Below are 27083 nucleotides of genomic sequence, written 5' to 3'. Positions count from 1 at the left end.
AAGCCGTGAATCAGACGGTTGTGAAAGAAGGAAGTAGGGAGGGTAAAACACAGATAAGATAATTCTTCAGCGGTTGTGCACTCAAAGGTAAGAGGGCGATAACTGATTTCAACCCACAGAGATACAGGGAAAAGAGCAGCCCAAAACTTCAGGACAGTGGATGAGAGGTTCAGCGACCTCCAGCATTTGTGGATGAGCAGGCAGGGAGAGGGAGAGGGGGAGGTGCTGAGTGGGCCAGGCCCCAGCTGATGCCTGGCATCACTTTGAGGAATCTGATGCTTGAGTTTTAGGATGTGAAAGTTGCCATCCCTGCAGGCTAGTCAAAGGAGGGCAGGAGAGCAGTTCCAGAGAAAGGGGGAGAGCCTTGCTGGAGGAGCAGAGAGGAGCAGTGCTGTGCTGGATCTTAGTGTGGGTAATACTCAGGGAGCTGTGGAGTGCACTTGTCACAACTTCAGCCTCGTGCTGCAGAGGCCAGGAGTGTTGTAGTGGCATTTTGGAGGTGGTTGCACCTGGGAAACAGGTAGAGGGATGGCTTTCCTGGTGACAGGCCATCCCACAAGGTGACCATGAAATGCATCAATGGAGGCAGCATGGGGACTCAGCCAGGGCTGGCTGGTAGCTGGGCTGTGAAGCCAAAGAAGGCACAAACCTTGTTGAATTCACAGCCATGGTGTTGCATTCATTCTCAAGACATGGATCACCATGTGTGCATGTGTGAGGGTCCTACCCAGTACCATGGTTTCTGTGTCTTTGGGTTTTTTTTCTGAGTTCAGTTGTTTTTCTCAGATTTATTATGTATCCCTTCACTGCTTGAATTCTCAGCCTTTGCATATTTGAATGGGATTATCCAAAAGAAGGACCCTGTTTTGGGGTACCATGGGTCAACATGATGCTAGGCCTCTAAGGGTGGGTTTGCCCACCAGCCATACAGACCATGGGCTAAGACTGCCTTTCCCAAATGAACCTGCCATGAACACTAGATGCTCTGTGCCAAACCAGGTCTTGAGACTTGGTGCTTCCAATCCAGCAGCATCTCCCTGCTGGAGACCTCTACCTCCATGCTTTCACAAAAAGTTAGTCCGGCCCCAGGGCATATTCCTGTTGGATCATCTTCTTCCTGCTGGCTGGAGGCAGTCTGAAAGGGGAGCATGAGCCTCTGCCTCTTCCAGCTGTTCCCAAGCCCTGCTTTTCCCCAGGACAAGCATGAGTGCTACAGCTCCTGTTTGAGACATCAAGGGTTGTTCATGCCTTGTTTCTTGCTTTGAAATCCTCATACTGAGATGTGGGCTTCAGGTGCCACGCTCCTGAACATTTGCTACTCTTCTTGAGTCTGGTTCAGAGCTTCTCCTCTACATGCAAGTGTTTTCCAACCAATTCTGGTGCTTTCTTCAAAGAATCTCTCCATCTATTACTGATTCTGTGTCAATGATTTCTCAAATTCCTTCAAATTTTTTGTATTGTTAATATAAGCTCCATAACTTTGTTAGTTTTCAGAGTAGAGACTCACTCTGCTGTGCACTTTCAGTTCCAACTTTTACATGCAGAACAAAAGAGAGAAAGAATTGGCATCATTTCATGTGTAATTATTTGCGTATACTTCATATAGATACGGTGAAAATATGTATGAGACTGGTAGAGCAAATAGACTTGGTGTATACCTGCCGTTAAAAGTGAGCCATTCTCCTTTGGTGTGGAGACAAGAGTAACTATGGCCAGTTCTTTCACACATTCCCTTCTGGATGTAGAGTCAGATGCATTTCCATTATTTTGTTCATATTTCTCTCTGGACGGAAAAAAAGCAGAAGGGGCAGTGCCTGAGACTCTCAAGCATTTTTGGTGGTGATTGCTTTTCTAATCCTCTTGCAGATAGTGTCTCTGAATTGCTATACAGCCTCATAGATGCTATTTTATGTGTGGCTGTCAGCTGGTATCAGGAAACCCTTTTCTGAGAACCACTGTGTGCCTAAGGAAAATTGTGGACATATTTCTGTACGCCTCATCTTTGTGCCCTAACGTGAATCTGCTGTTTTCCTCTTATCTGGTGTAGAAACACTCTTCTTGCAAATACACACATATATGTATTTCTGCCTATGCTGTTTCTTGGAGTTTTTTTTTGAAGCTGTTAAAAACAATACTAAAGGCTTTTTAAATACTGTGTTTGTACCTGCACACATTTTCTTGGTTTTGGGGGTAGATTCTTCAATGTTTTGGCACTTGTGGGGGGTACCAGGAAAACTGAGACAGTTAGTGAGCATGGGAGAGGAGGGAACACAGTGGAGGACATAAGGCCTCTAACGGTTCCTGATTTTCATCTGCAAGTGGTGACCAGACAGGCATTAAAGCAGAGAGTGGAGGATGCTTGTGTCCTCTGCTCATGCTCTCTTTCATCAAAGATGCAGAAGGTGAAATACCTTTGTCCAGTGAGCTGAAGTACATCACAGGGTGAGCTTCTGTAACAGATTCCACTGGGTGTTTTTGATCAGAGCAGGCCACTGCAAGCAGTGTCCTTGGGGCACTGGGGACAGGGAAGAGGGGATGACAGACAATGTTCACATAATGCTTCTTGAGGCAGTATTTACAATAAATGGGAGTTTGAGTTTAGACCACATTTGAAATGTGGTAGATGGGAGGCTGTTTTCAGACAAGATTGCTTCCCATACACAAGGCCAGGTTATTATTTCAAATTGTGGGAAGTCACAGCAATCGGATGACACAAGAATGGGGTTGTCCTGGTTGTCTTTCTGTGGTGCTTAAACAGGGAACCACCTTTGCAGGGAAGTCTGAATAACTGCTAATGCTTTGTTTTGAAAGGAGTTGCTTGTGGCACTTTTCCATATATATTGGGGATTTCACTAATTTGTGGGAAATGCAAGGAGAGCAGTGTCCTGGGTACTACCAGGCCTGTGGGAGAAGGAGGCAAAAGGAGATGCCAGGACTAAAATATTCCTCTGGCTCTTCTTCCCCAGCATCACTGGAGTGCAGCCATGAGACCAAGGAGAAGGTGGGGAGCAGGAGGGACAGTTCGTTGTCAGGATAGTTGAGGGGCTGCACCATAATCTTGAAGAGTTGAACTTGCTCATTCCTTCTCCTGTTCTAATGAATACAGTTTAGAAAAGGCTGAAAACAAATTTCTTGTCTTATGTTTTTTCAGTTTGTGTGACCCCAGACCTCATTATTCCCAAACTGTCTAAGCGTGAAACAAAATCAAGTTAATGAATTTTGAATACTGCATCTAATGAACTGGATGCAGTCTAGTGTTACTAAGCAGCCTAAATGCTTCTCATCCATGCTGTGGTATTGAGAAGGAAGTTTTCTTGTGGGTCATTGGAACAGGATCTGCAGTACTAAGCCTGATCCAGTGGGCCCTTCTCCAGGCTCTCCCAGCAGTAATGCCCAGCACTAGGTGTTTTGTTGAATGTCAGAGAGCCCAAGGCTTTGCAGGCAAGATAATAGGTTTATCTTAGTAGCTTTTATGTAGATATCTAGTATTTAAAGTTACCTTAAATCATGGACATGGATTTTCATGTTTTTTCCATGAAATCTGACAATCTAGGATTTGTCCCTGCCCTTTTCAATCTTTCTCATCACATGGCTCCAGCAACTGGAGACAGACTATTCTCGCAATACTTGTTCTGTGAGAAGCATTGGCACTTTTAAAAATATTTATTTTTCAATTGAATTGAGTGCATTCAGCTGTAAAGTTCCAGTATTGCAGAGCCTATGATCTGACTGAGAGATAGTTCACTTCTGGCTAGCCTGTTTCAGTACTGGCCACTCTGAAAATCAGTGTTGGATCAAATCAATGACTTACTGTAGCGCAATGTATAGTCTTAGGCGTCTCAGAAGTAGGTAAAAAAAATTAAACCATAGTGAAAATATCTGCTTACAGTTCTGTGTCTTTCAAGCTTTTTTGTTAGATACAGATTTCAAGTTAAAAGGAATTCATATTAAATGCAGAGAGCCTAGGTTTTGTGTGTGTGCATATAGCTCTTCAAGTATCATACAGCTGACCCTCCCTGCATCAACTTATTTCAGGCTTCTGGAACAGTCATGATTCTGTTTTCTTGGGCTTTTTGGTTTTCTTTGGTTTGGTTTGAACTCTTCCTGGGAAGTAGCAGGTTGGCAAAACTGGGCCAGTTTATGACCTTTTTGGAGAGGCAGTCAGTGTACTCTGTACTATGACACACTGCCAGTGACAGTGTGCTCTGAAGAGCAGCTCAGGCTGTGTGATGGAAGTATCCTGTGGCTGCAGACAACTCAGATCTTAAATTACTTAGTTGGGGTAGGAATACTGAGTAAATTTTGCTTTTATATCTCTAGTCAGTACTTTCTCAATTGCTGCTCAATAGACTGTCAGAAGCCTGATTCATCATCATGGGCATAACTCACTGGTAATATATTCAAAGTGTAAAATAATGTTGGAAAATAATGTTTCACCTATAGACTAATTTGAGAGCACTCCTAGTATGTGCTTGAGAGCATATGAAGACTGTTGTTGCTTTTGCAGAGCTGAGGACACATGCATTTATTTTTCTTTTCCACTTTCTCCTTAGGCTTTGTCTAACATTGATTCTCCTCCTGGTTGTGAGCTGAAGCCTACAATGAAACATAAATTTGCTTTTGACAACATGGGCTATGAGGAGACCTCTGAAACCATGTCCTCTCCACCTTCCCAAGAGCATACTATGGTAGTCAACATTGTGGGAATGACTTGCCAATCATGTGTGCAGTCAATAGAAGGCCGAATCTGCAAGGTGAAGGGCATTTTGAGAATTAAAGTCTCCCTTGAACAGAACAATGCTGTTATCAAGTATCTGCAGTTGGAAATAAGCCCTGAACAGATTTGCCAGGAAATTCTGGATATGGGCTTTGATGCCAGCATAGCAGAAGAGAAGCTGACAACAGCAACTGTAAATTTGCCAAGCTTGAAAGAAGCGGTAGCTAAGCTTCGGGTAGAAGGCATGACATGCCAGTCCTGTGTCACCAACATTGAAGGAAAGATTAGGAAACTGCATGGTGTAGCAAAAATCAAGGTGTCACTTGATAACCAAGAAGCAATTATTGCTTACCATCCTTACATCATTCAGCCTGAGGACCTCAAGAGACACATCAGTGACCTGGGGTATGACTGCACCATTAAAAGTAAATCAGCCCCTTTGAAGCTGGGTGCCCTTGATCTCCAGCGCTTGCAGAATGCAAACCCTAAGGAGACATCTGCAAGTCTCGAGAGTGATGGGCAGGATCTGCTGGTCCCTGAGATGGGTAGCACAGCAACAGCGACTGTACAGATAGAGGGCATGCACTGCAAGTCCTGTGTCAGAAACATCGAAGGAAATATATCAGATCTTCCTGGCATAAAATGTATTAAAGTGTCTTTGGAGAATAAATGTGCTGTGGTACAGTATAGCCCAGATTTAATCACCCTGTCAGCTCTGCAGCAAGCTATTGAATCCCTTCCACCTGGGAACTTTAAAGTTAGCCTCCTTAGTGGTTCAGAAGCAAATAAAGCAGCATCTCCCTCAGGTGCTTTCACATACAATGTCGTCAGACAGCCACCACAAGGCACGACACATACAGCTGTTATTAAGATTGATGGCATGACCTGCAATTCTTGTGTGAAGTCCATCGAAGGGGCCATATCACAGAGGCAGGGAGTGCAGAACGTGTCAGTTTCCCTTGCTGGCAGTACTGGGACCATACACTATGATCCAGCTGTCACTAGTGGAGAAGAGTTAAGAGCTGCCATAGAAGACATGGGATTTGATGCCTCTGTGCTGACAGGTAACAGTGGTTTTTTTTTCTGTGGGTAGCATGCCAAGGTGGGTCATGCAAGGTCTGTATTGAGATTCCTGGAGAGAAACTCGTAAAGCATCACATTGACATTGTCCCTTCTGAATGTCTGGCCTGATCCAACATGACTTAGCAAGGGAGAGATCTTTCAGCTGTAAGGCACCTTGTTTCAGCCCTAAATAACTGCAGTGGGTGTAAGAGCTGAGTTACATTATGAAGCCAAAAAGTCTGAGGTACAATGCCTTTCAAATAGCTCATCTCCTTATCCCCAAAGTAGGTTTCCTCCTATGTCTACAGGCTGCTGTACATAGATCTATAAAGCTAAATGTTTACATTTATGTTCAAGAATACTAAAATCTACTAACTTAATGAAGTCTCTTTCATTTAAAACCTATTTTCAGTGTCTTTAGCCTTTGACCTTTATTTCTTGAGTATTTTTGTCTGCTTTACTTCACTAAACCTTGCTTTAAGGTAAGTGGCAAAATGCAGGTACTCTTTTAGTGGGAACAGCTGCTTTTACATGTTTTACAACTGGCAGTTGCATCAGTGTATGCATTTTGTACATGTGCTCAATGTTTAAAAAGTTATTTTGATGCACAATCTCCTCTCTGGCAAATTTCTAATGTGGAAATTTTCACCTGCTTCAACTAAACATATTTGCTCTGAAATACTGATGTAGTTTACCTGAAATTAAGTAGATTGATCACTAAAAACCACATACTATTCACTTCTCTCATGGGTCAAATCCCTCTGAATTTGTGGTTCTACTACAAATGAGGAGGGGCCTGTATGTGGTGTTTAATTATAATTGGTTTGGCTTAAAATTTGTTGGTAGGAGACCGTCCACTTCATCTGGAAAAGGAGGGACCCCCCTGTGTTTAACACATTTGGAAGCAACTCCTGCTCCTTTACACAGGGAGGTAGTTTGTGAACACAGCTGGAGCTGTTGTGCATCTGTTCAGTACCTGGCAAAAAATAAAAATGTTTGTAGGAGGCCTGTTTGTGTTCAGATCTCTGGGGTGCTTCCAATACTCATTTTGCAGTACTTGTAGTGTGAATACTGTGCCATAAAGAGAAACCTGTTGAGAAGCTTGCTGTTTTCTTTGTTTGAGATGAAGTGATGTGAGTCCTACACAGATGGCAACAATGACAGAATAGGTATGACTGGACTACACTCTGTCCTGGATAAGGACCCTCTAGATACCAATATATCTTTATCAAATGAAGGTAGCTGACAGCTCTAGCTATTGAAATTGGAGGGAATCATTTGCCATCTGAATGTGGAAAGCTAGTTCTGCAGAGTTAGATGGTCACGCAAGTGGTACTAGTGAATATGTAGCTTTATAAGCATTGTAACAACCTACATTATTTCCATATAGAGACCAAGGTTATTGTGTTACCTTATAAACAACTGTGAGTGTTTCTGTGGTTGATAAATGTGACTTGTTTGTACTTTTGTGTCATCCAGTCACACTGTAAATAGTTCTGTGTATTGTGCGTTTATTCAAGATACTGCCACTGGAGAAAAGAGGTGCCAGCCTGATGCCAGCAAAGCTGCTGTGCAGCCTCAAGCTCCAGAGCCTCCTCGCCAAGGCAATGTCTCGAATGCTCTTCCAGACAGTCCTCACCCTGATGGGTCAAACCAGCTCAGTGGAGCCAGAGAAGAAAAGTGTGTTTTACAGATCACAGGCATGACCTGTGCATCGTGTGTGTCTACCATTGAAAGAAATTTGCAGAAAGAAGATGGTAATAAATTTAAGATTCCTATAATGAGTCTAGTAATAAGGGATTATGGGATGGAAAAGATATTCTATGAGAATAAAAGGAGAGGCTGTCATACAACATCTGGAAGTTAAATAGACTTCATGCTCTTTCTTAGTGCTAACATAGCTATGTCACTGTTCAACTATCCTATTGCACTGGTGGGCAAACATGATGAACATACTTGTAGCAGGTTGTAAAGTGATAAAAATTTCAAAAAAGTCTGAAGACAAGAGCAGAGAAACAGTTGCCATTTAGTTTTCAGGGCCTTGTTGGTTTACAAAGCAATCCATCTCCCCCAGAGCCATCAAGAGCTCAGGCATGCTCGGGCATATTTGCACAAGCAGGTGCAAACAAACGTATGGCTCCACTGCCAGGGTAAGCTTAGGCACAGTGGTGTTTACTGGTCTAGAAGTCTGCAGGCCAGGGCTGCCTTTCCTCTGGCCATGTAGAAGATTAACAGATGAGACTTAGCAAAGTCTGATTTCATTTGTGTCAGCATGCCTTTGGGAGGTTTTGCTTATTGATTATTCTCTCCCCAGTATCCCAGTGGTGGTCTCACTGCCTTGATTTAGAAATAAAAAAAGCATTAGCTCTTCAAAACAATTTTTTTTTTGCCTTGTGATCTTCATGTTTCGATTTTCAATTCTAAATGTAGATTTCTGTGGGCTTTTTATTTATTAAAAAAATAAGGAGGGGTGGAGAACAGGAAAATAAAATGGTGTAGCATTGTGCTGTGGGGCTCGTTCTAAACTACAGGAGTGTAGGGTAGATCTTGCAGCAGTGGATGTAAAGGTGCCTTCCAAACATCCTTTTTGTCTCATTAGATCACAGCAAAATTCACGTCCTTCCCTATGTAAATGTTGCAATTCCTCTCATTGCTAAAGGGGAACGCAGTGTGGCTGCATCTCTGTGAAAACTTTGCTATTGTGACTAGGGAACAACACTAGAAGGAGGCAGAGAGAAGTCATTAGGCTTATAATATCTCTAAGTTGTTGCAGTCCTCACTGAGAGTCACTTATAATATTTTATTTTTATTTCCATCAAAGGAGCTACATTATCTAATATTCTTTGTTTTTACCACTGCAGGAATTGTTTCAGTATTGGTAGCACTGATGGCAGGTAAAGCAGAGATAAAATACAAGCCAGAACTCATACAACCTCTTGAAATAGCACAGCTGATCCAGAATTTGGGTTTTGAAGCTACCATTATGGAAAATAATGCAGAAACAGAAGGGCAAGTGGAGCTTCTTGTAAGTCATGTGTATTTGAAATTATATGTTTGGTTTTGAAAAGTCAGGTGTGGAAGACTCATTTTCTTGCAAATAGCTTTGCTTCAGCAGTTCTGGCTGGTGACACTATTTTTTTACAATTGCTGAAAAGACAAAATCAGCTTGTCTTAGAAGAACCTATCCAAAAGCACTGAAATAAAAAGGGATAGTTCTGTGTGCAGACTTAGCAAGCAGAAATGAAACAGAAGTTTTCCATTAAGGCATTTCAGTACAGACTGAACAACTGAGAATTTGTCAACAAATACATATTGTGAATGTTAAGGATTTTGCATAGAGGTCTAGGAGCTTTTGGTAAAATCAGTAAAATTAGTAAATTGCTTATTGAAGTATGGATTCCTCAAATACTAATTTTTATTCTCTGACAGATAGTTACTGCAAGACAGAGAACAACAGTCTGCTGCTGTGTTAATAGATCACAAAATAGTAACATGCGTTATTGAAGCCACAGGAAAATTTAGGAGAGATGAAGTTACACATGCAGAATTTGGCTCTGGCAATGTTGATAGAACCATATTAGTTATACTTTTATAATTAATAGCATGTCTGAGTGCTGCCATGCAAATACATGGCTGCGATTATTTCTGCTCTCTGCACAATTTTATAATAAAAGTGGCTAGTTATGTTCTCAGCTTTGTATCATTTAAGACAGCTTATGAAACCTTTATGCTGAGGCCTTGTCTCAAGTACACCCACAAATATTGGGTGAATGTGGGACATTGCTTACTACCCAAAATTGTCTTTTTTTTAGATTACAGGGATGACTTGTGCTTCTTGTGTTCACAATATTGAATCCAAACTCATGAGAACAAATGGCATATTCTCTGCCTCAGTTGCACTTGCAACTAGCAAAGCTCACATCCAGTTTGATCCTGAAATTATTGGTCCACGAGATATTATAAAAGTAATCAAGGTAGGCTTTGGAAATTTTTTATGTATGGACAATTACATGGTGAAACTTAGAAGGAAGAAAAGCAGCTGATATTTGAGAGGTTTCACTGATTTTGTAGATGCCATAGTTATTGCCATGTTTTTATGCTCCTGTGGTGAGGCTGCTGTACTCCACAGGAATGCACAGGCTCCCCAGCTGTTACTCTAAAAACACACACTAAAAACTACAAAATAAACCTTTTTTATCTTTATCTGGCAAAAATGTCATATATTCATTCCTTGGAATTCTGTGTGTAGAATCACAGTCATTTCAGTGAAGTGTTGCTAATTCATAAAAATATACTTCTTTCTCTTGACAGTGACAAAGGCTGTAAAAGAAGTTTTGCCACAGCTCATGCCACAAGCATTACATATTTCTGTACACACTTGCATCTATCCTTACATATTTTTGAATGGAAACAGCTTGTGATACAACCTGATATTAAATGAAAAAGTCCTGGTTTACCAGTAATCACACAGATCATAAAATCTACTGTTGTGATGGCTGAGATATGGAGAAAACCTTTTTCTTTTTTGTCCCACCAGGAGGGATCATACTGTTTGAGGTGCATGCAGTGAGTTGTCAGGAGGACAGCAGGGACTTTTTGCCTTTTATGGTTGTCTAGCTCCCAGTAGCTTGTGCATTTTAACTTCCTTTGTGGTATGTCCCATATCTCCTGATTATTCTAGTGGGGGTGAAAGGGCATCTATTTTCCTTTAGGCGGAGTGCAGTAGAATTTCACCTCTCAGTGGAAGCTCCCCATGCCTGAGAGCTTGGACACTTACTGCATCTATACGCTGTGTTCATGTATAGGTGCTGGAAGTCCTTTGCAGTCCAAATTTTGACTACTGACTGAAATATCCTCTCGTTTTGGAAGAATCTAAAAGTAAATAAAGGGTTGGAATTTATTAAACATGGAACAGTGTCTTTTTATGATATTTCTTCTAAAAGTAGTGTAATTTAAATGTATTTTAAGTACTATGGTTAGCTTCATCAAAACTAACTTATCTTTCCTTCCATTTCAATAAAAAGGAAATTGGCTTTCATGCTTCTGTGGCTAAAAGAGCTCCAAATGCACATAATCTGAGTCATAAAAAGGAAATACAGCAGTAAGTATTTATTTTCTCTCTCACTAAAGAACATGTCTAGATCATATCTTGTAACTCTACTCCCCCCAGCACTTTTCCCAGTTAATTAGGTTAGTCTTGTGTAAAACATATTTAATTTTACCATTTGCGCTTTTATTGCTTTCATTAGTTTTAGTTTTTAACTACCAGAAGTCTGTACAGTTAAACATATTGCAGACATCGAAGCTCTTCCAAAATACTGGATCTTTGCAAATATCCCAAAGCTGTGTGTTAGTACAATGCTAATAACCCCAGCCCTGCACTACCAGCACAGTTGGGCCTGAGTGGGGTGTAAAAAACCCATGGATTTACAGTTTTTCTTTTTCAGGTGGAGGAAATCTTTCTTATTCAGCCTAGTGTTTGGTATCCCAGTTGTAGTCATAATGATTTATATGCAAATATCCAGTGGTGAAGACCATGGGTCTAAGGTGCTGGAACAGAACCTCATTCCTGGATTATCTATTTTGAATCTTCTGTTCTTTATCCTGTGCACTTTTGTCCAGGTACGTCCATACTGCTTCCTAGGGGTTTACTTTCTATGCATCTCCCATTTATGTAATCTGATGTGATAAAGACAGAAATTAAAAGATTGAGTGGATTAGGCCTGCTCTTTTGTCTGTACCACCTACATGAATGAAGTGGCACTTTTCTGCAAATTATTCTTTCTGTTTTTATGCATAGCTCTTACTCCTATCAAAGTTGCATCAGATACTTTCTAAGTGGAGAAGGTAATATTAAAATAGATACCTAATCATCTACAAGCTAATTGGGTAGCTGTAGGTAAATACTTTCTTTTTCTATGCCTTGTATACTTTGGTTTTGAGAAAAAAGGGATGTCAATGGAAACAGTTCCCTAGTAGACCTGAAGTTACATCAGTAACAAATTTGCTTGGGTCAGCAATGCCTTCTCTTATGTACTACATGGTTTTAATTCTGCTCTGGCAGTGTTATGTACTCTGTGGTTACTGCTCTCAATATGAGTCTGTCCCTGCTCACACCAACAGTTCCTTGGTGGATGGTATTTTTATGTACAAGCTTACAAGTCACTGAGGCACAAGACAGCCAATATGGACGTGCTCATCGTGCTGGCCACGACGATTGCTTATCTGTATTCCTGCGTCATCCTGATAGTAGCAATCATTGAAAAGGCAGAGAAAAGCCCTGTCACTTTCTTTGACACTCCTCCGATGTTGTTTGTGTTCATTGCGCTTGGCAGATGGCTGGAACACATAGCCAAGGTAACTCATCTTCACACCAATATTGTGTATTTATGATAGGAGTGGAATAAACTATCCAGAGGAATTTTGAGTCAGCTGGTTTTGGTGTAATCTATAATATGAAAGGTTGTTTAGAGTTCATTGTGTTAAGTACACATCAAGATTTATATATCTCAATGTATCTTAAACATTAATCTGTTTTTAAGGGTAAGACCTCTGAAGCTCTTGCTAAGCTTATGTCTCTTCAAGCCACGGAAGCCACTGTGGTGACTCTTGGACCTGGCCACTCTATTGTCAGGTATGCATTTATGAATCAAAATCCCTTCAGCCTGCCTGGATCACAGACTAGGCTTGATCCAGTTAATCTGAAAGTGGATGGCATAAGTAACCCGCCTGCTCCACTTGTGTCTTTTGCAGGGAGGAGCAAGTACCTGTCGAACTGGTTCAAAGGGGTGATATTATAAAAGTTGTTCCTGGTGGAAAGTTCCCAGTGGATGGAAAGGTCATTGAAGGCAATTCTATGGCAGATGAGTCTCTCATTACTGGTAACTTCCCTTATCTTACACAAAGAAGTGAAATCTTCTGGAATTCTTTATTACAAGAAAAGAGAACAGACCCAACCCAAACACTGCTGTCTGAATAGCTGCCCACCTTAATGGATGCTGTGGTTTAGTAAGCTTGAATTCAAATCCTGCATCTGTGCACACCCTAAAAAACTGAAGGTTTTCCTCTCAGTCTGGCCACTTACTAACCTACTGATGGGATGAGTAGAGTCGTAACAGTATTGTAATTATTCCAGTGATCTGGCTGGAGTTTCCTCTGGAATGTATTTATAGAGAGGGTACCTTCTCAGAAATAAGTTCTAAAGGATGATGTGGAAATACTGATGAGATGCTGGAGTTTGTATGACAGGGTAATCTCAATGAGCAAGGAGCGGGAAAGAAAGACTTAAAATTTGATATTTATTAAGGGTCACAGAACTTTTTTACATATTTTGAAATTTTCATTTTGTATATGTAGTAAGGATTCAATGCATTGTACAGTTCTTATAAATGAAGTAAAAGATACAAAAATTTGTTTTGGCATTGGATTACTTGTTCTAGTTCTGTTTTTACTTTACTTGGGAACAGGTACATCTTTAGCTTCAGGGAACCAGCTGTTATCACTACCACTAAAATTAGAGAAAATAAAGATGTTCTAGAGCTAGTATTCATGCAGAGGTAGCAGGAGAACAGGAACTTTTCCACAGAAAAACTTTCTGGTCTTTGAAAACTTAGGGTCATGGAGATAAAGACAGAATTCTCAAACTCCCATTGCTATGCCAAGTATTAATAGAGAAAGTCCTAGAAGTACCTATTCCAACCAATTTGCTCCTTGCCCTTTTGAGGGGTGGTTTACTGAAAAGTTACAACCAATGAAACAGCATTTGCTTCGAAATTAATCCTATAAAAGGTTTATAAAAATACAACACTACCTATCCATGTCTTTACCAGACAGAGATACCCAGTATGTGATTTCTGGTCATTATTCCTTAGCCTACTGATTTTGCTAACATAGAATGAGCTGTGTGCTAATGGATTATGTTGTTAGGGGTATTGGCTCATTTATTCTTACCTTTTCTTTCCAGGGGAACCTATGCCAGTCATTAAAAAGCCTGGGAGCACGGTGATTGCTGGTTCTATAAATGCACATGGCTCACTTCTTGTTAATGCAACGCATGTTGGTAATGATACCACTCTGGCACAGATTGTGAAATTGGTGGAAGAAGCTCAAATGTCAAAGGTAAAAATAATGGAGAAGAAAACATTCTTCACAGATATTGATTGAATAATAAAAAGATTCTATGTTTTGATACTTACACACTTCAACAAACTGTGGTTTTCCAAAACTATTGTGTATTTTCATGAACTCTTCATATTTATATGTTTTGATCATGAACATGCAAATAACTGAATATATTTTTTTATAGGCACCCATCCAGCAACTGGCAGATAAATTTAGTGGATACTTTGTTCCATTTATTATCATCATTTCAACTGTGACATTGATAGTATGGATCACAATTGGTTTTGTAAATTTTGATGTTATTAAAAAATATTTTCCTGTAAGTAGTTTTATTATTATGACTAGATTTTTGTGTTAGGATGTCTTCCAATGTAATTAACATACTTTTTCTATATAGGGTTTGATTTTATAATCACCCTGAGAGGAACTCAGTTTGTTAGATAATAACACCAAGATTGTGGGTTCAATCCTTGTATGGGCCATTTACTTTAAGAGTTGGACTTGATGATCCTTGTGAGTCCCAACCCAGAATATTCTGTAAATTCTCCTGTAAATCATGGTATTTTCGACACAGAACAGATAATTTCACTATTTAAAATCTCTCTGCAGGTCTATGTATATTTTTGCATTTACCCCTTAGTTCTGCATGGGGTTCTTAGAAATGGAAATTTTTCACATTATTTCTGGACTAAATATGATCTATAGGTGCATTGCAAGGAGCGGAGCCATTCCTGTTATGTCTGAAATTTTAATGGGCATTCCTGTTTCTAATGGCAAATAATGATTTTGTCTTGAGAAAGAAGCTGAGCTTCTGTTATCTTTAGGATGTGTATTTGTTATGCTCAGCAACTGGGAGGATCTGTGTATCTGTAAATAGCATTGTCCTTTGCTGAGCTTTAAAGGAAATCCCACAAAATTATGTTGACATATGGGAGACTCAGAGCAGAGACAAGCTTTTTATGCTTGAGCAGCAAAAAGTCCAGAAAATACTGCCATGAACAATTAATTACACTGACCTTTCTTTAGCATTACAGTAACAATAATGGATTGATTTCCTGTACTGAAGTTTTCCAGATAAATCTGTTTTCTGAAATGACTGTGATTATTGTACATCTATGTTATCTGCTGTTGGCAATTTTACATATCTTTATTTTTTCACCCTTCTCTTCCATCTTCTTGCAGAATCAGAGCAAAAACATTTCAAAAGCTGAAATAATACTGAGGTTTGCATTTCAAACCTCAATCACTGTGCTGAGCATTGCATGCCCTTGCTCCTTAGGCCTGGCTACCCCCACAGCTGTAATGGTGGGAACAGGAGTGGCTGCGCAGAATGGTATTCTCATCAAAGGTGGAAAACCCCTGGAAATGGCACATCAGGTTAATAGTTCATTCTGTACTTTTGTAGCTTTTCCAGCTATTGCTAGATGAAATATAATTCCCCAGGAAATCCTGCATCCAAAGAAAGATGGTGGAAATTTGTTCCTTCTTTTCTTTTTTTTTAATTTTTTTTTTATTTAATTGATTGCTGCTTGTTAAAATTAAGAAGATAAATTGAATCTTCTTCAAAGTAGTCACAGCAAAGTGTTGAGAGCCAGCACACCCTACAATCTCATGACTGTGAGGTTGCTAATCCTCTTCATGGCAATCCTCTTCATGCTAATCCTCTTCTGCAGAAGAGCCAATAATCCACTGAAGTTTTTTACTTTCCTCTGAGACCTGTTGTGAAATGCATATTGTTCATGATCAGTAGTTTAAAATGTAAAGGAAAAGAATTATTTGAAATTGTTTTAGTGTATAGACAAGAAGGACAGAAGGGAGGCAGAAAAAAGCCTTCAAAGACACAAAAATTATGCAAAGAGGAGGAAGAGGTTGAAGGAGAAAGAAGTTTGATATGTCCACAGCTGCTGAAAAGAAAATTAATCAAAACCATGCTGTGATAGGCTGTATTAGACGTATGCAGAACATTTTAAGGGAGGAGGATGGTAACAGCAATTTAATCAGACTAATAATTCTTGTTATTACTTGACAAGAAGTTTTTCCAAGGCTCTGGGAAAAAAATGAAAAAGACTGCTAATTAATGCTGGAAGTTTTTTCCTTTCGGATCCAAGCAAGGCTATGGTCAGGGCTTTGAAAATTAGGTGATGTCTGTGATTCTGCAAGGTTGGTGTGTTGGCATAGCTGGATACGGAATAAGTGCCTACTTTGATAAGTTTTTGGGGTTTGTGTTTCTCTCTGCTGTGTTTATTTTCAGGATTAGAATTGACTTTATCTCTGGGTTTCAGTATATGTGGAGCTGTGTTTTTTTGGTTTATTTCTGATTCCTCAAGACCCATTGCCCTGGCTGACAAGTGATGGCTGAATTTGGTGAATAGCATGACATCGATTTTGCTTAGGTTATTGTTTCTCGAACTTCTTGCACCTTTTACATCTTCTCTATGACCAAACCACTTCCTGAGCCCTTGTTCCTCAATGTTATTGTTAATTGTTTAGAACTGCATTAAAAAAATTCCTATTTGCATCACATACCTTGTGGTAAAAGTGATTAAGGTGCCATTACATGACTCCTGCATGTGAATGCATTTCAGTCCTACAATTACACTGTTGTCTGAGATCCTGATATGGGCACAGGATGATCTTGTAGCTTTATGAGGAATGAGTAAGGAAGTATTAGGAGATCTCCTGTACAGATAGTTCAAGTTACCTAGAGGAATTCTTGCTTCTGTAGATTTAGTCTGTCTTTGTGTGGATATAGTCAACTGTTTATTAAAGTCTTGACTGTTGTATTTATGTGCCATAAACATACAAGCATCCCTGTGCTTGTGGGGGCAGTAACTATGTTTTTTTCTTGCAGATCAAGGCTGTGATGTTTGATAAAACTGGGACCATCACCTATGGAGTTCCTAAAGTCATGAGAGTGCTTTTGATGGGAGACACAGCTGTGCTCCCCCTGAAGAAGGTACTGGCGGTTGTTGGTACAGCAGAAGCCAGCAGTGAACATCCTTTGGGAATGGCCGTCACTAAATACTGCAAAGAGGTACTTAGCCTTCCTATTTCATCCAGGGCCTGAAGGCACCTGTGAAAATGCAGCATTGTTGTATAAAATGGCCAGGTCCCAGAGGAAAGGGCCTGCCTAAGCACTAACAGACTGGAAAGCTGGGAGATTGCATGGTTGTGCATCTTGGTCAGGACATTACCAGACAGTGTATCTAAGCTGTGCTTTTCTGGTAACAATGTGGAATTCTGAAGAAAGATCTTGCTAAGTTTATCTTGAACTGATGAGAAAATAAGGAATATATGCAGGAGGAATATTTATACTTAAAATAACATCATGAAACAAATGCATGTGATGACATTTCATATTATCTGACTATAGTCACTTCTATTAGTCACTTGCTCATCTGAATGAATTAGGCAAAAGGCTTTAAAACTTGAATATTAAACTGTAATATTTGGGAGTTTCACAAACCAATTGATCAATTACTCAAGTCTTTGCAAATTTTACATATCCTCAGAAGTCATTTATATATGTCATGTTCCTCAGTCTTCAGGGAGAAGTAAAACACGAGTCACAGCAAAAATAGGAAGGCTATGTAAATAAACAATTTATGTCTGGTGAGAAAAATAATTAATTTATTTAGAGAAAAATATTTTTAAAAATATATAAAATTTGCTAGATCTTTCAGTGATAAAATTTAAAAGTAAAAACATTAATTTAGAAGGAAAAATAATATAAGCTACAAACCAATTGCCTTTCTTGTATTTTATATTTTTTATTTAAAATTTGTTAGTACTCTGACAGTTCTGTAGTCATCCCATGCAGCAGTTATTACTGGATCATGGCTTATATGTGTTGTAATGCTATACTGTTGGCTGCCTTGTCATGCATGTGTTTTAAGATCACTGAGAGGTACATATAGTTCCAGCTTCTAGAGACAACACAGAATAACTTATTTACAAATTAATATTTTCTCCTTTTTTTTTTTTTTTTTTTTTTTGTAACTTGTATGGTCCTGATAATCCCTTTATCTCATCTTGAAGGTACTCACTGGCTTTTCTCTGCAAATCAACAGAAAAACCCAGTTTCCCTAACATCTAGACAGATCCCTCCAGGAATTAGATACAGATTTTCACTGTACTCTTACATATATACAAAAAGGTTTGATCCACCACAGGCAGTTTTGAGGTTAATTAGAAGTTGCACAATTTGTAAGCTGAGTGGCTTATTGTTGAAATATTTTTCTTTCATTCCTAGTCTTGGCTAAAGTCATGAACCACCAATCTCATTTTTTCATCCTTGAACTACAAGAAAAAGCTATTCCTTGTCATTTGCTGTTGCTAGGGCTGAGGCCTGGCTGTGATCTGTATGGCTCCTCTTTCTAGAAGTCTAAGCCACAGGACACCCAGAGCATCCTTATTTTTAGTTCTGTGCTACTGATACTCCAGGCTAGTTTTCAGTTGGTCAGTCATTGTCAAGGGGAGGAATAATGACTCTTTTTGGGAAGAGTTATCTAATATTTCTACCCCACATGGGCAGCACAGATTGATGATGGCCTCTGGTTACATCTTCAGGAGCTTGGCACTGAGAGGCTAGGATACTGCACTGACTTCCAGGCAGTCCCAGGCTGTGGTATCAGCTGCAAGGTCGGAGGAGTTGAGGCCATCCTTGGCACAGCTGAGGAAGGTCCCAATGAGCTGGATGCTAACAGGAGTGGGGACAGCAGTGCTCCTCTGGGAGATAACAGAGTTATCACACTCTTGGAATCACAAGGTAAGTGATTATCTGCCCCTGTGCTGCCCCTGTGCCAGCTGCAATGTGAGGGAGAATGAATCAACAGCACCAACCACCTGCCACACTATGTACAAGAGAAAGGTGGACATGGGGCAGAAGAAGGCAAAGAACAGGAGGGACAAAAATGTGCCTTAACAAAAATTGAAGCTCTCTCCACAGCTCTTCCTCTCTCTCTGCAGTTCAGAAACTTAAATGAGAATTAGGTACAGTGATGGGTACTTGAAAATTCCATACAATACATAGACAATAAGGCATACCCAGCAGTGCTCCTTTTGGACAGAAGAATGGTCCAGTAGACAGCAAAGTTTGCCATTTACTGTTATCTTCCCATTTAGAGCAGTTACCTTTAACATATATTATCTTACTGCAACTTTTTACATTCCATCCTTTAGTTCCATATTAACTTGGACCTTTTGTTTCCTGTTCAGTGAAACAAAATACCTCTCAATGCACATAATTGAAAAAAAATCCCAAACTCAAACCTATTCAGCAGATGCCAAACAGAGCATGCTATATCTGAAAACTTATTTTAGTGCCTGATGTTTTTGATTAGGCCAATAAATTCAGGTTTGTTTCAGAGTCTCTGGGTTCCACTTTGCTATTTTGTAGTGTAGGAGAGAAAGAAAAGGTATTTAAAGCCTTTCTTAAGGAGCTCATCAGCTCTCTTCAGAAGGCTGTGGCGCTCTTGACCTTTTTGAGAAAGCTATTAGAAGAATTAAATAGAATGAGAACTTCAATCATCAGAACTGTGCCATTTGTGAATGGTGCTAATGTAATATTTTCTCACCTGCTTATGTGGTTCTTGTGAAGTTGGATTGAATTCATAATGAAGTGCATTGTTAGTTAGAACTACATTACTTTTTCTTGTCAGAAATAGCTTTTATATTTGAAAGTCATTAGTTGTGAGAACAAAGCAGGATGGCATTTGCTAAATGTGCATACTGTGCTTTTCAGAGAAACAATGCCAGCTGACAAAGGCAAACATGAGCCAGCGTTTCAATTAAGTCCATGACACAGTTTTGTCTGTAAAGAGGCACAGATTGAGTCTTGAAAGAGAAAACTTCTATCAGGCTGTCTTCAGGCAGTGCCTCTGCCTAACTTGTCTTCCTCAAACATCTCTGCTTGTATACACTGCTTTTGAGATGCTCATTTTTCTTTTTGTCTGTGCACAAAGGTCCATCAGCTTCTCAGAAATATTCGGTGCTGATCGGAAATCGTGAGTGGATGCGACGCAATGGCTTGAATATTGCAAATGATGTAAATGATGCAATGACAAACCATGAAATGAAAGGGCAGACTGCCATACTAGTGGCTATAGATGGTAACTGCTCTTCCTTTGAGTGACTTAACAAATATGAGTCAATCCTACTGCAGAACAGATGAAAGCAATCTGAAGAAGTTGATCACTGGCTTAGTGTCAAGAAACAACTAATCTTTTAGTGAAGAACTGCTTGTGAACTGTGAAGTATCAAGGTGTTCTTAAAAAAAGCTTTTACCACAGAAAAGTGCTTAAAAGGTTTTGTTGTGTAGGTTTTAATTTAAGAATTAATTTCTGAACCTCCTTTTTGTCTAGGAGCATTGTTCAAGTGTGCAGTGCCAATATGATGCCATGTCCAATCCTTAATTTACATCAGTTAAGGATCATGGACCAACCTATCACATCACTGGTTTCAAAATATGCAGTGAATAAAGATGGTGATTCATTAGATTGGTCAAGTATAACAGCTTAGACTAAATGAGTGTTGCTAGTGGGGTTGTGTTCTGTACCACGCAGAAAGAGATCCCAGACAATACCTGTGATCCAACCAATCATTGTAATGGTGATAAATTGCCAGCACACCTGTGATTTTGAAATTATGACAATGATTCATTTACTGAACACATATTCTTGGTGCTACCAGAGAGCAAATTTGAAAGGCATTTGCTTGTGAAGGAAGTATGGATGCACCTTTGAGCCAATATATTGGAAGACAGATGCAAGGCTTCTCAATGGAAGTAATTAATTCTAGTAGATATCCAGCCCTGAAAGACTTGGGGACATAAAACCAGCCTCTATATACTTCCTCTTGGAGGAGTGGCTTTAACATCTGACCTGGGTACAAATACCAACAGTTTCTCTAACCCACTATCATATTTGTCCATACCATAAAATACAGAAGTCAGATTTGTTTAAAAGCTACTCTCCTACTCGTCTTCCTGATCCCTAAATATCAAAGGTTTTTATTGTTTGATCTGAAACCGGCAAATTATGAGAAGAGACTGTAAGTGAGAAGGCTGCAGGCATGAGTGTCAATATTGCTCAGAATGTGTTATTTCACAAGCTGCCACAGTGTGATAGAGGGGGAGCTCTGTTCTCTTGCTGCCACTTTCCCTCCCACAGCTCTTTCTGACAGGGGATGTTTCTTATTTGTGCAGGTGTGTTGTGTGGAATGATCGCAATAGCAGACACGGTCAAGCAGGAGGCAGCCCTTGCTGTGCACACACTGCAGAGCATGGGAATAGACGTGGTGCTCATAACAGGGGACAACAGGAAAACTGCAAAAGCCATTGCTACTCAGGTATCTGCTTCTCTTTGTGTTTCAAAAAGCTACATAATAAGGTTCTAGAACTCCTGTTTGCCCCAGTGAATTTGAAGCAACAGCTTTGGTTTCCCTGGAACTGCAGTATCCCTGGATATATTACATAAAGACAAATTTTTCTTGAACTGGACTGAAAATCAGGCCAAGTCCTATGGCATAGTAGAGGCCAATGGCTGTATTAAGATCCTACTGTAGACATGCAGTCAGTACTTTTCCAGAGTAATGGAGTTTCTTGCAGTAACTGGTTGCTGAACTGTAGCCTCCTATTTCCTTTTGCTGAAACACAGACCTGTTTGGTTAGTGATGAAAGAAAGTTCCTTGAAGATCCAGTCCTGGTCAGTTAGGGAATCCACAATATGGGTTTATCATTGTCCTAGAGTATAACATAACAATATGAATTATTGCCAAGAAGCATAGCAGTCTAAAGGAGGCTGTGTTTATATGAGATTCTCCCCCATTGCAAACTATAAATGAAAAGTCAGATTCTCACTCTACCTTGCTATGCTTCCATCCTCTCAATCTTCCTTTCCCTCTTTCCCTTTGCATTGGTCTACTTCTAATCTTACCATGTGCCACTTTGCTTTCCTCGGGTATTCCACCACACAGCTGACTCAGCCAGCACTGTGGTATGCACATTCTGTGCTCTGAGGTCTGTTTTGTTTCTCTGTGTGATTCTTTAATCCTCCTCCTATTGGCTTTCATACTTTTGCTTTTGTGTTCAGTTATGATAAAGTGCTTTCCCACCTAATTTTCTTTGTCAAGGAAAAAGGTCTTTCAGAAACAAGCTTGAGTTTATGATTCCAGGAACAAAGATGAATGTTTTAAACAAGCTTAGTTTGTGTCAACCTACATTTTCATTGAATTTTTGGAACATACTGTCCAATGGAAAGAAATGGAAAGCAGTTTAAAAAATTTTATAAGATGCTACTTTTTAAAAAGTTAAAAGAGAGCTTCTGTCTTATGTGGTGAAAAGCTGCTTCTGCCTGGTGAGGCAGCCAAACAGAGGGCATTATCCCAGCACTATTTAATATACTCCTCTGTTTTTAAACTACAACACTGGAGCCATTGCTAGCAACTCCAAATAAGTTATGATGTGGATGGGTAGAATAATTTAGCCAGCCATCTGCTTTATTTTTATAATCTCCCTGAGACCTGCACATACTTGTTGTCTCTGTGTTTTCCCTGCTGTAACTGCTTGATCATACATGGTTCATGTGTTGCATTATCTGCTTGAAGGCTCTGCAGAAGGATCTGAGGCCAGTTGTGTGAGGTTCTAAATGGTGAAGTATCAAGTCCTGTGCTTGAGTCATAACAACCCCTGCAGCACTGCAGGCTGGGGGCAGACTGGCTGAAAAGCTGCTCAGCAGAAAATGAGCTGGGGGTGCTGCTTGACAGCAGCTGAATATGAGCCAGCACTGTGTCCTGGTGGCCAAGAAGGTCAATGACATCCTGACCTGTATCAGCAACAGTGTGGTCAGCAGGACTAAGGGAAGTGTTAGCCACCACCCCTGAAGGTATTTAAAAGACAAATCTTTATTGCTGGGGCAGTGGAGCTCCAGAAGCCATGCAGGGCATGATGTGAAGGGCAGAGTATGGTTTGCCAGCATCTCTGCAGCCGGAGGGTGCTGTTATCAATCCAGTTCTTATGCCAAAGGCGTGTTACTCTTCAGTTTTCTGTGTAGCTAGCAAGTGTTGCCTTCACCAGAATCAGTTTGGTTGCCTTCACCTAGAACAGCAAATGGCTCTTCCTTCCAACATGAAGCATGTCACCAACAGGATGTCTTTCTTTGTACATAGGTTGGGATCAAAAAAGTCTTTGCGGAGGTTCTTCCTTCTCACAAAGTTGCAAAGGTCCAGGAGCTCCAAAATGGAAAGAAGAAGGTTGCAATGGTTGGTGATGGAGTCAACGATTCCCCTGCACTAGCCAGGGCCGATGTTGGAATTGCAATTGGAACGGGCACTGATGTTGCCATTGAAGCTGCAGATGTTGTTCTTATCCGAGTGAGCACTACAGTTTTGGCCTGTCCTCTTTTATCACTGACACTCCTAATTTTGGTTTAGTTTTCTGAAGACTGCATGTGAAAAACTTTCAGTGCTCTTCTGTCTTGCAGAATGATTTGCTGGACGTAGTTGCCAGTATTCACTTATCCAAGAGAACAGTTCGAAGAATACGAATAAATCTCATTCTTGCCTTAATTTATAATCTGCTTGGAATACCCATAGCAGCAGGTATGTGACTGCAAGAGCTCAGCTTCTCAAAGACAGCAGCACAGTTGATCTCTGTCGTACCTCTTATAGGATTTATTACCTGCTCAAGGAATCAAAGACAGGTTCCTAGATTATTTAAAATTTGTCAGGAGAGTGAAATAAATACATTTTTTTGTTGTTTTTCTCTTTGCTTGCCTCTTAGGAATAAATACTTCTAGATTAAATTAAAACTATACTCTTACTTCATATAGCAGTACTTGGGGATTAGTTCCTGTATATTCAAACCCAGCTCTAATCAGATATAACATCCTACTTTTGGGTGTTCCCTTTTATATTTGCCCTGAATCACACATTTTCTCTCCTACTGCTTGTATTCTTTATGCCTCTGTCAGACATTTTCTCATGCTCTTAATCCCTACTTAAAACTCACTTCAGGTAAGTCCTTGTTTTGTTTATAAGTAACTTCTCCCTTATTTTCCCGTACTACTGCCATGTCTTTCTGTTGCCTTTGCTGTGTTTCATATGTGCAGAATGTCTGGAAGGGACAAATAGTCTTGCCCTGTGGCTGCAGCCTTGTACCGGTATTGGTGCAAAGGTCATCCCTTGCAATGGAAGGGACATGTTCAGTAATAAATGAGTAAATATATATATTGATCTAGTTGTGTATCTGGAGGTCTCAGCAGATTGTGTTGTAGAACTGCTGATCTGTTCTGTGACATGCAGGGGTGGAAATGCCCATGCTGGGATGAGTAGCTCTGGCTCATGTCCATATGGTTTTTTTGCTAGGTGTGTTCATGCCTGTTGGCCTCGTGCTTCAGCCTTGGATGGGATCAGCTGCAATGGCAGCTTCTTCTGTGTCTGTCCTGCTGTCTTCACTGCAACTGAAATGGCAAGTTGTCTTGTGTTTATCAGCTGGGGAACTGTGGTAGTACTGAGGCTGGGACTCAAGTGAGACACCCCTTTGGGCTTTCTACCTCTAAAAGTATGTGAAAGTCCATTAGCTTGGGGTTGTTCTGATCACAATCTAATCCTTGGCTCCAAAACAGACAGATGTCGCTATTAGGAACTTAGCTGGACTAAGACAGTATGCAGTATGCTTTACCTAGCAGCTAAAAGTGTGACTGGGTGTCACCTGGGCCCATGTGGTGGAGATCTAGTTCAATACCAAATAAAGTAATGGTCAGGAGGTTTTGCTGTGAATATCAAGTGAACAACTAGTTTGAAAGCTAATTCTCCAATTTAACAATAGATTTTTGAAAAAAATACTTGCAGCTGTTTGGTTTTTATTTTTGTCTATTTGAATTAGCCAGAGAGAAACAGGGAAGCAGTGCACCTTTCTTTTGCACCTTGCTGCAGATAAGGCATCTTTCTTTATTCTTTGGGAAGCAAACCAATTTCTGAACTACAAAAAGATTTTTCAAGTCCTATTCATTTTAATGCTACATTTTTGGGTGCCCTTTCTGGCAGTTACAGTGGACCTGTTCTCAACAGCATAGAAAGAAAACACCTTTCAAGAATAAGACTTTTTATGGTGTCTGAAATAGGTCCAAACTTTCACATATTTTTACTGTAGCTGCAGTCTTCTCTATGTTACAGTATATTACAGTACAGCATAGTATAAACTAATTTCCTAAATACAGGAAATCTGTTACTACATCATATTTCTAATCCTGAAAATGCTCAATGAGCCCACAATATAAATACAAACAGCATACATACACGTCTGTTTGCAGAATGAGCCCTGCTGCTACAGGATTTTCATCCTAAAAGGTTTTACTAGTTATCCAAATGATGAGAAATTTCTATAACGTTCTCCATTTCTTTTGACGTTGTGCTGATGGCATTAAGTGTCACCCACCGCATTGGATAGATATTGAGAACCCCCTAAAAATATTTGGCTTCAGACTTATGGAAGCTGTATTACAATATATTCTTTAGGACAATAATCCTTCTTGAACCTTCAGAAGAGGTGAATAGAACTTCAGGTTCCAAAGAACACAATGGTGCATATATATGTGAAGAAGACCACGCATACTTGCCATTGCTGGGATTTGACTTAGTATGCATTGAATCAGAAAGTGATTTTTTTATCATTGGGTCCATTTACCTGAAATTGTCTTCTATGAACCTTCTAATAATTCAGCAAACTCATAATTTTTGTTAAAGAACCTCACTTTGAGAGGCCTTCTCTTTTATTATTGAAATGTTTTAATGCCATGTGAAGAGTACTCTTAGCTAATTAACACTGTGCCTCAAGTGCATGGAGTCATAGAATGACCTTGGTTGGAAAAGACCTTTAAGAACATTGAGTCCAACCATTAACCTGGCAACAGCAAATCCACCACCAAACCATGTCCCTAAACCAACAGAAGAGTGCTCAATCAGTGGCATGTGTTCTTGAATGACTGAAAACTCAGACCAGAAACATCTTGAGGAGTGTTCTTCATTTCCCCATCATTCTCCCTTATCCTTCAGTGCTTGTCTTGGCTTGAGAGAATTGGCAGGCTCAAAATTCAAGCAGTAATAAAAATTATTATTCTGTAACTGATTTTTTAGACCATTACACTCTTGGCACCACACATTTTAAATTAATTGTTTGTGAGCTATTAGATAGGAAATTTAATTTATACATATGTAATTAATCTATAAATTTATTTTTATATATAAACACTTTCAATACATTTAGGTTATCAGAAGTTTCTGATTTGTTCCAGCGCCAGATGCTTCTCCACATTGACTTCTTGTTGTTAATATCTTTTCTCTTTCTCTTCTTAGTTACAAGAAGCCAGACACAGAAAGTTACGAAGCACAAGCCCAAGGCCGCATGAAGCCACTCACTCCTTCTCAAATCAGTGTTCACATTGGAATGGATGATAGGAGGAGGGATTCTTCCAAACCATCTCCTTGGGATCAGACAAGCCAAGTGTCCCTCTCTTCCTTGGCTTCAGACAGGCTGCCGAGACGCAATGGTTTCATTCAGGAGGAAGGGGGCAAGTGGTCATTGCTCATAAATGGAGCAGATGAAGAACAGTACATCTGAAGCACTGGACTCTTAGTACAGGGGAAAATGTTCCTCCTCCCCAGTCAGGGGAGGGACTGATTTATTTCATCAACAGCTTCAGTGTTGTAAGTGAAGTATTCCTTCAGCGCATAAGACAATCGCAGCTCAGCTCAGTGTTGGGTTGTATGGATTGTGGATATTTTTCAGGTCACCAGTTATTTCTAGTTATAGAAATAAATCTGTGCCACTATAATGAACTGGCTTGTTTGCACACAGCGTTTACTGAAATAATGTAAAGTGGTAATTTTCAGACTCTAAAAGAGTTTCTCTGTGACTCTTTGCTAGGAGCCAAATTTCATACTTTTCACTCTTTTAAATTTTATTATTTCAAGACCACATGAAGCAGGAGTATTTTCAGAGCTGGCAAATATTAATTTGTGTCTAAATGAAATTAGCAATGGCATAAGGAAATCTGTGGTCAGAAGTTTTACACAGAATCCTAACTAGACATGCCACTGTGAGGATTTAGGATTCATGGCATCTCCTGGCACCAAAAATGCTTTGCTGTTTCACCTGCTACAACTATCTGAAAGGTCTTTTTCAAAG

At 39.9% G+C, this 27083-nt stretch overlaps 1 protein-coding gene across 6 annotated transcripts in view; it reads left to right on the top strand.

Annotated features, from left to right (window-relative positions):
• The window catches only part of ATP7B (ATPase copper transporting beta), a 34854-nt gene extending 8124 nt beyond the window's left edge, over positions 1-26730 (top strand). For 4 of the 6 annotated variants that reach the window (XM_085578302.1, XM_085578295.1, XM_021526599.4 and 1 more), the window contains exons 2-21: positions 4554-5781; positions 7300-7536; positions 8641-8804; positions 9592-9753; positions 10804-10880; positions 11227-11401; positions 11903-12136; positions 12322-12413; positions 12533-12660; positions 13743-13897; positions 14085-14219; positions 15083-15277; positions 16752-16934; positions 18470-18668; positions 19864-20010; positions 21105-21247; positions 23066-23269; positions 23380-23497; positions 24263-24365; positions 26252-26730. In XM_085578302.1, the coding sequence (XP_085434428.1) occupies positions 4602-5781; positions 7300-7536; positions 8641-8804; positions 9592-9753; positions 10804-10880; positions 11227-11401; positions 11903-12136; positions 12322-12413; positions 12533-12660; positions 13743-13897; positions 14085-14219; positions 15083-15277; positions 16752-16934; positions 18470-18668; positions 19864-20010; positions 21105-21247; positions 23066-23269; positions 23380-23497; positions 24263-24365; positions 26252-26516 (4296 nt within the window). In that variant the 5' untranslated portion in view covers positions 4554-4601 and the 3' untranslated portion in view covers positions 26517-26730. The remainder of the gene's footprint in view (positions 1-4553; positions 5782-7299; positions 7537-8640; positions 8805-9591; positions 9754-10803; positions 10881-11226; positions 11402-11902; positions 12137-12321; positions 12414-12532; positions 12661-13742; positions 13898-14084; positions 14220-15082; positions 15278-16751; positions 16935-18469; positions 18669-19863; positions 20011-21104; positions 21248-23065; positions 23270-23379; positions 23498-24262; positions 24366-26251) is intronic. The other 2 variants (XM_085578278.1, XM_085578283.1) reach the window with 2 other exon arrangements.
• The last annotated feature ends 353 nt before the right edge of the window (positions 26731-27083 follow it).

The sequence above is a fragment of the Lonchura striata genome, chromosome 1 (assembly GCF_050655825.1).
Source record: "Lonchura striata isolate lonStrDom1 chromosome 1, ASM5065582v1, whole genome shotgun sequence".
Taxonomy (NCBI): Eukaryota; Metazoa; Chordata; class Aves; order Passeriformes; family Estrildidae; genus Lonchura; species Lonchura striata.
Note: the sequence above shows the minus strand (reverse complement) of the source record. Positions and strands in the feature narration are given on the sequence as shown.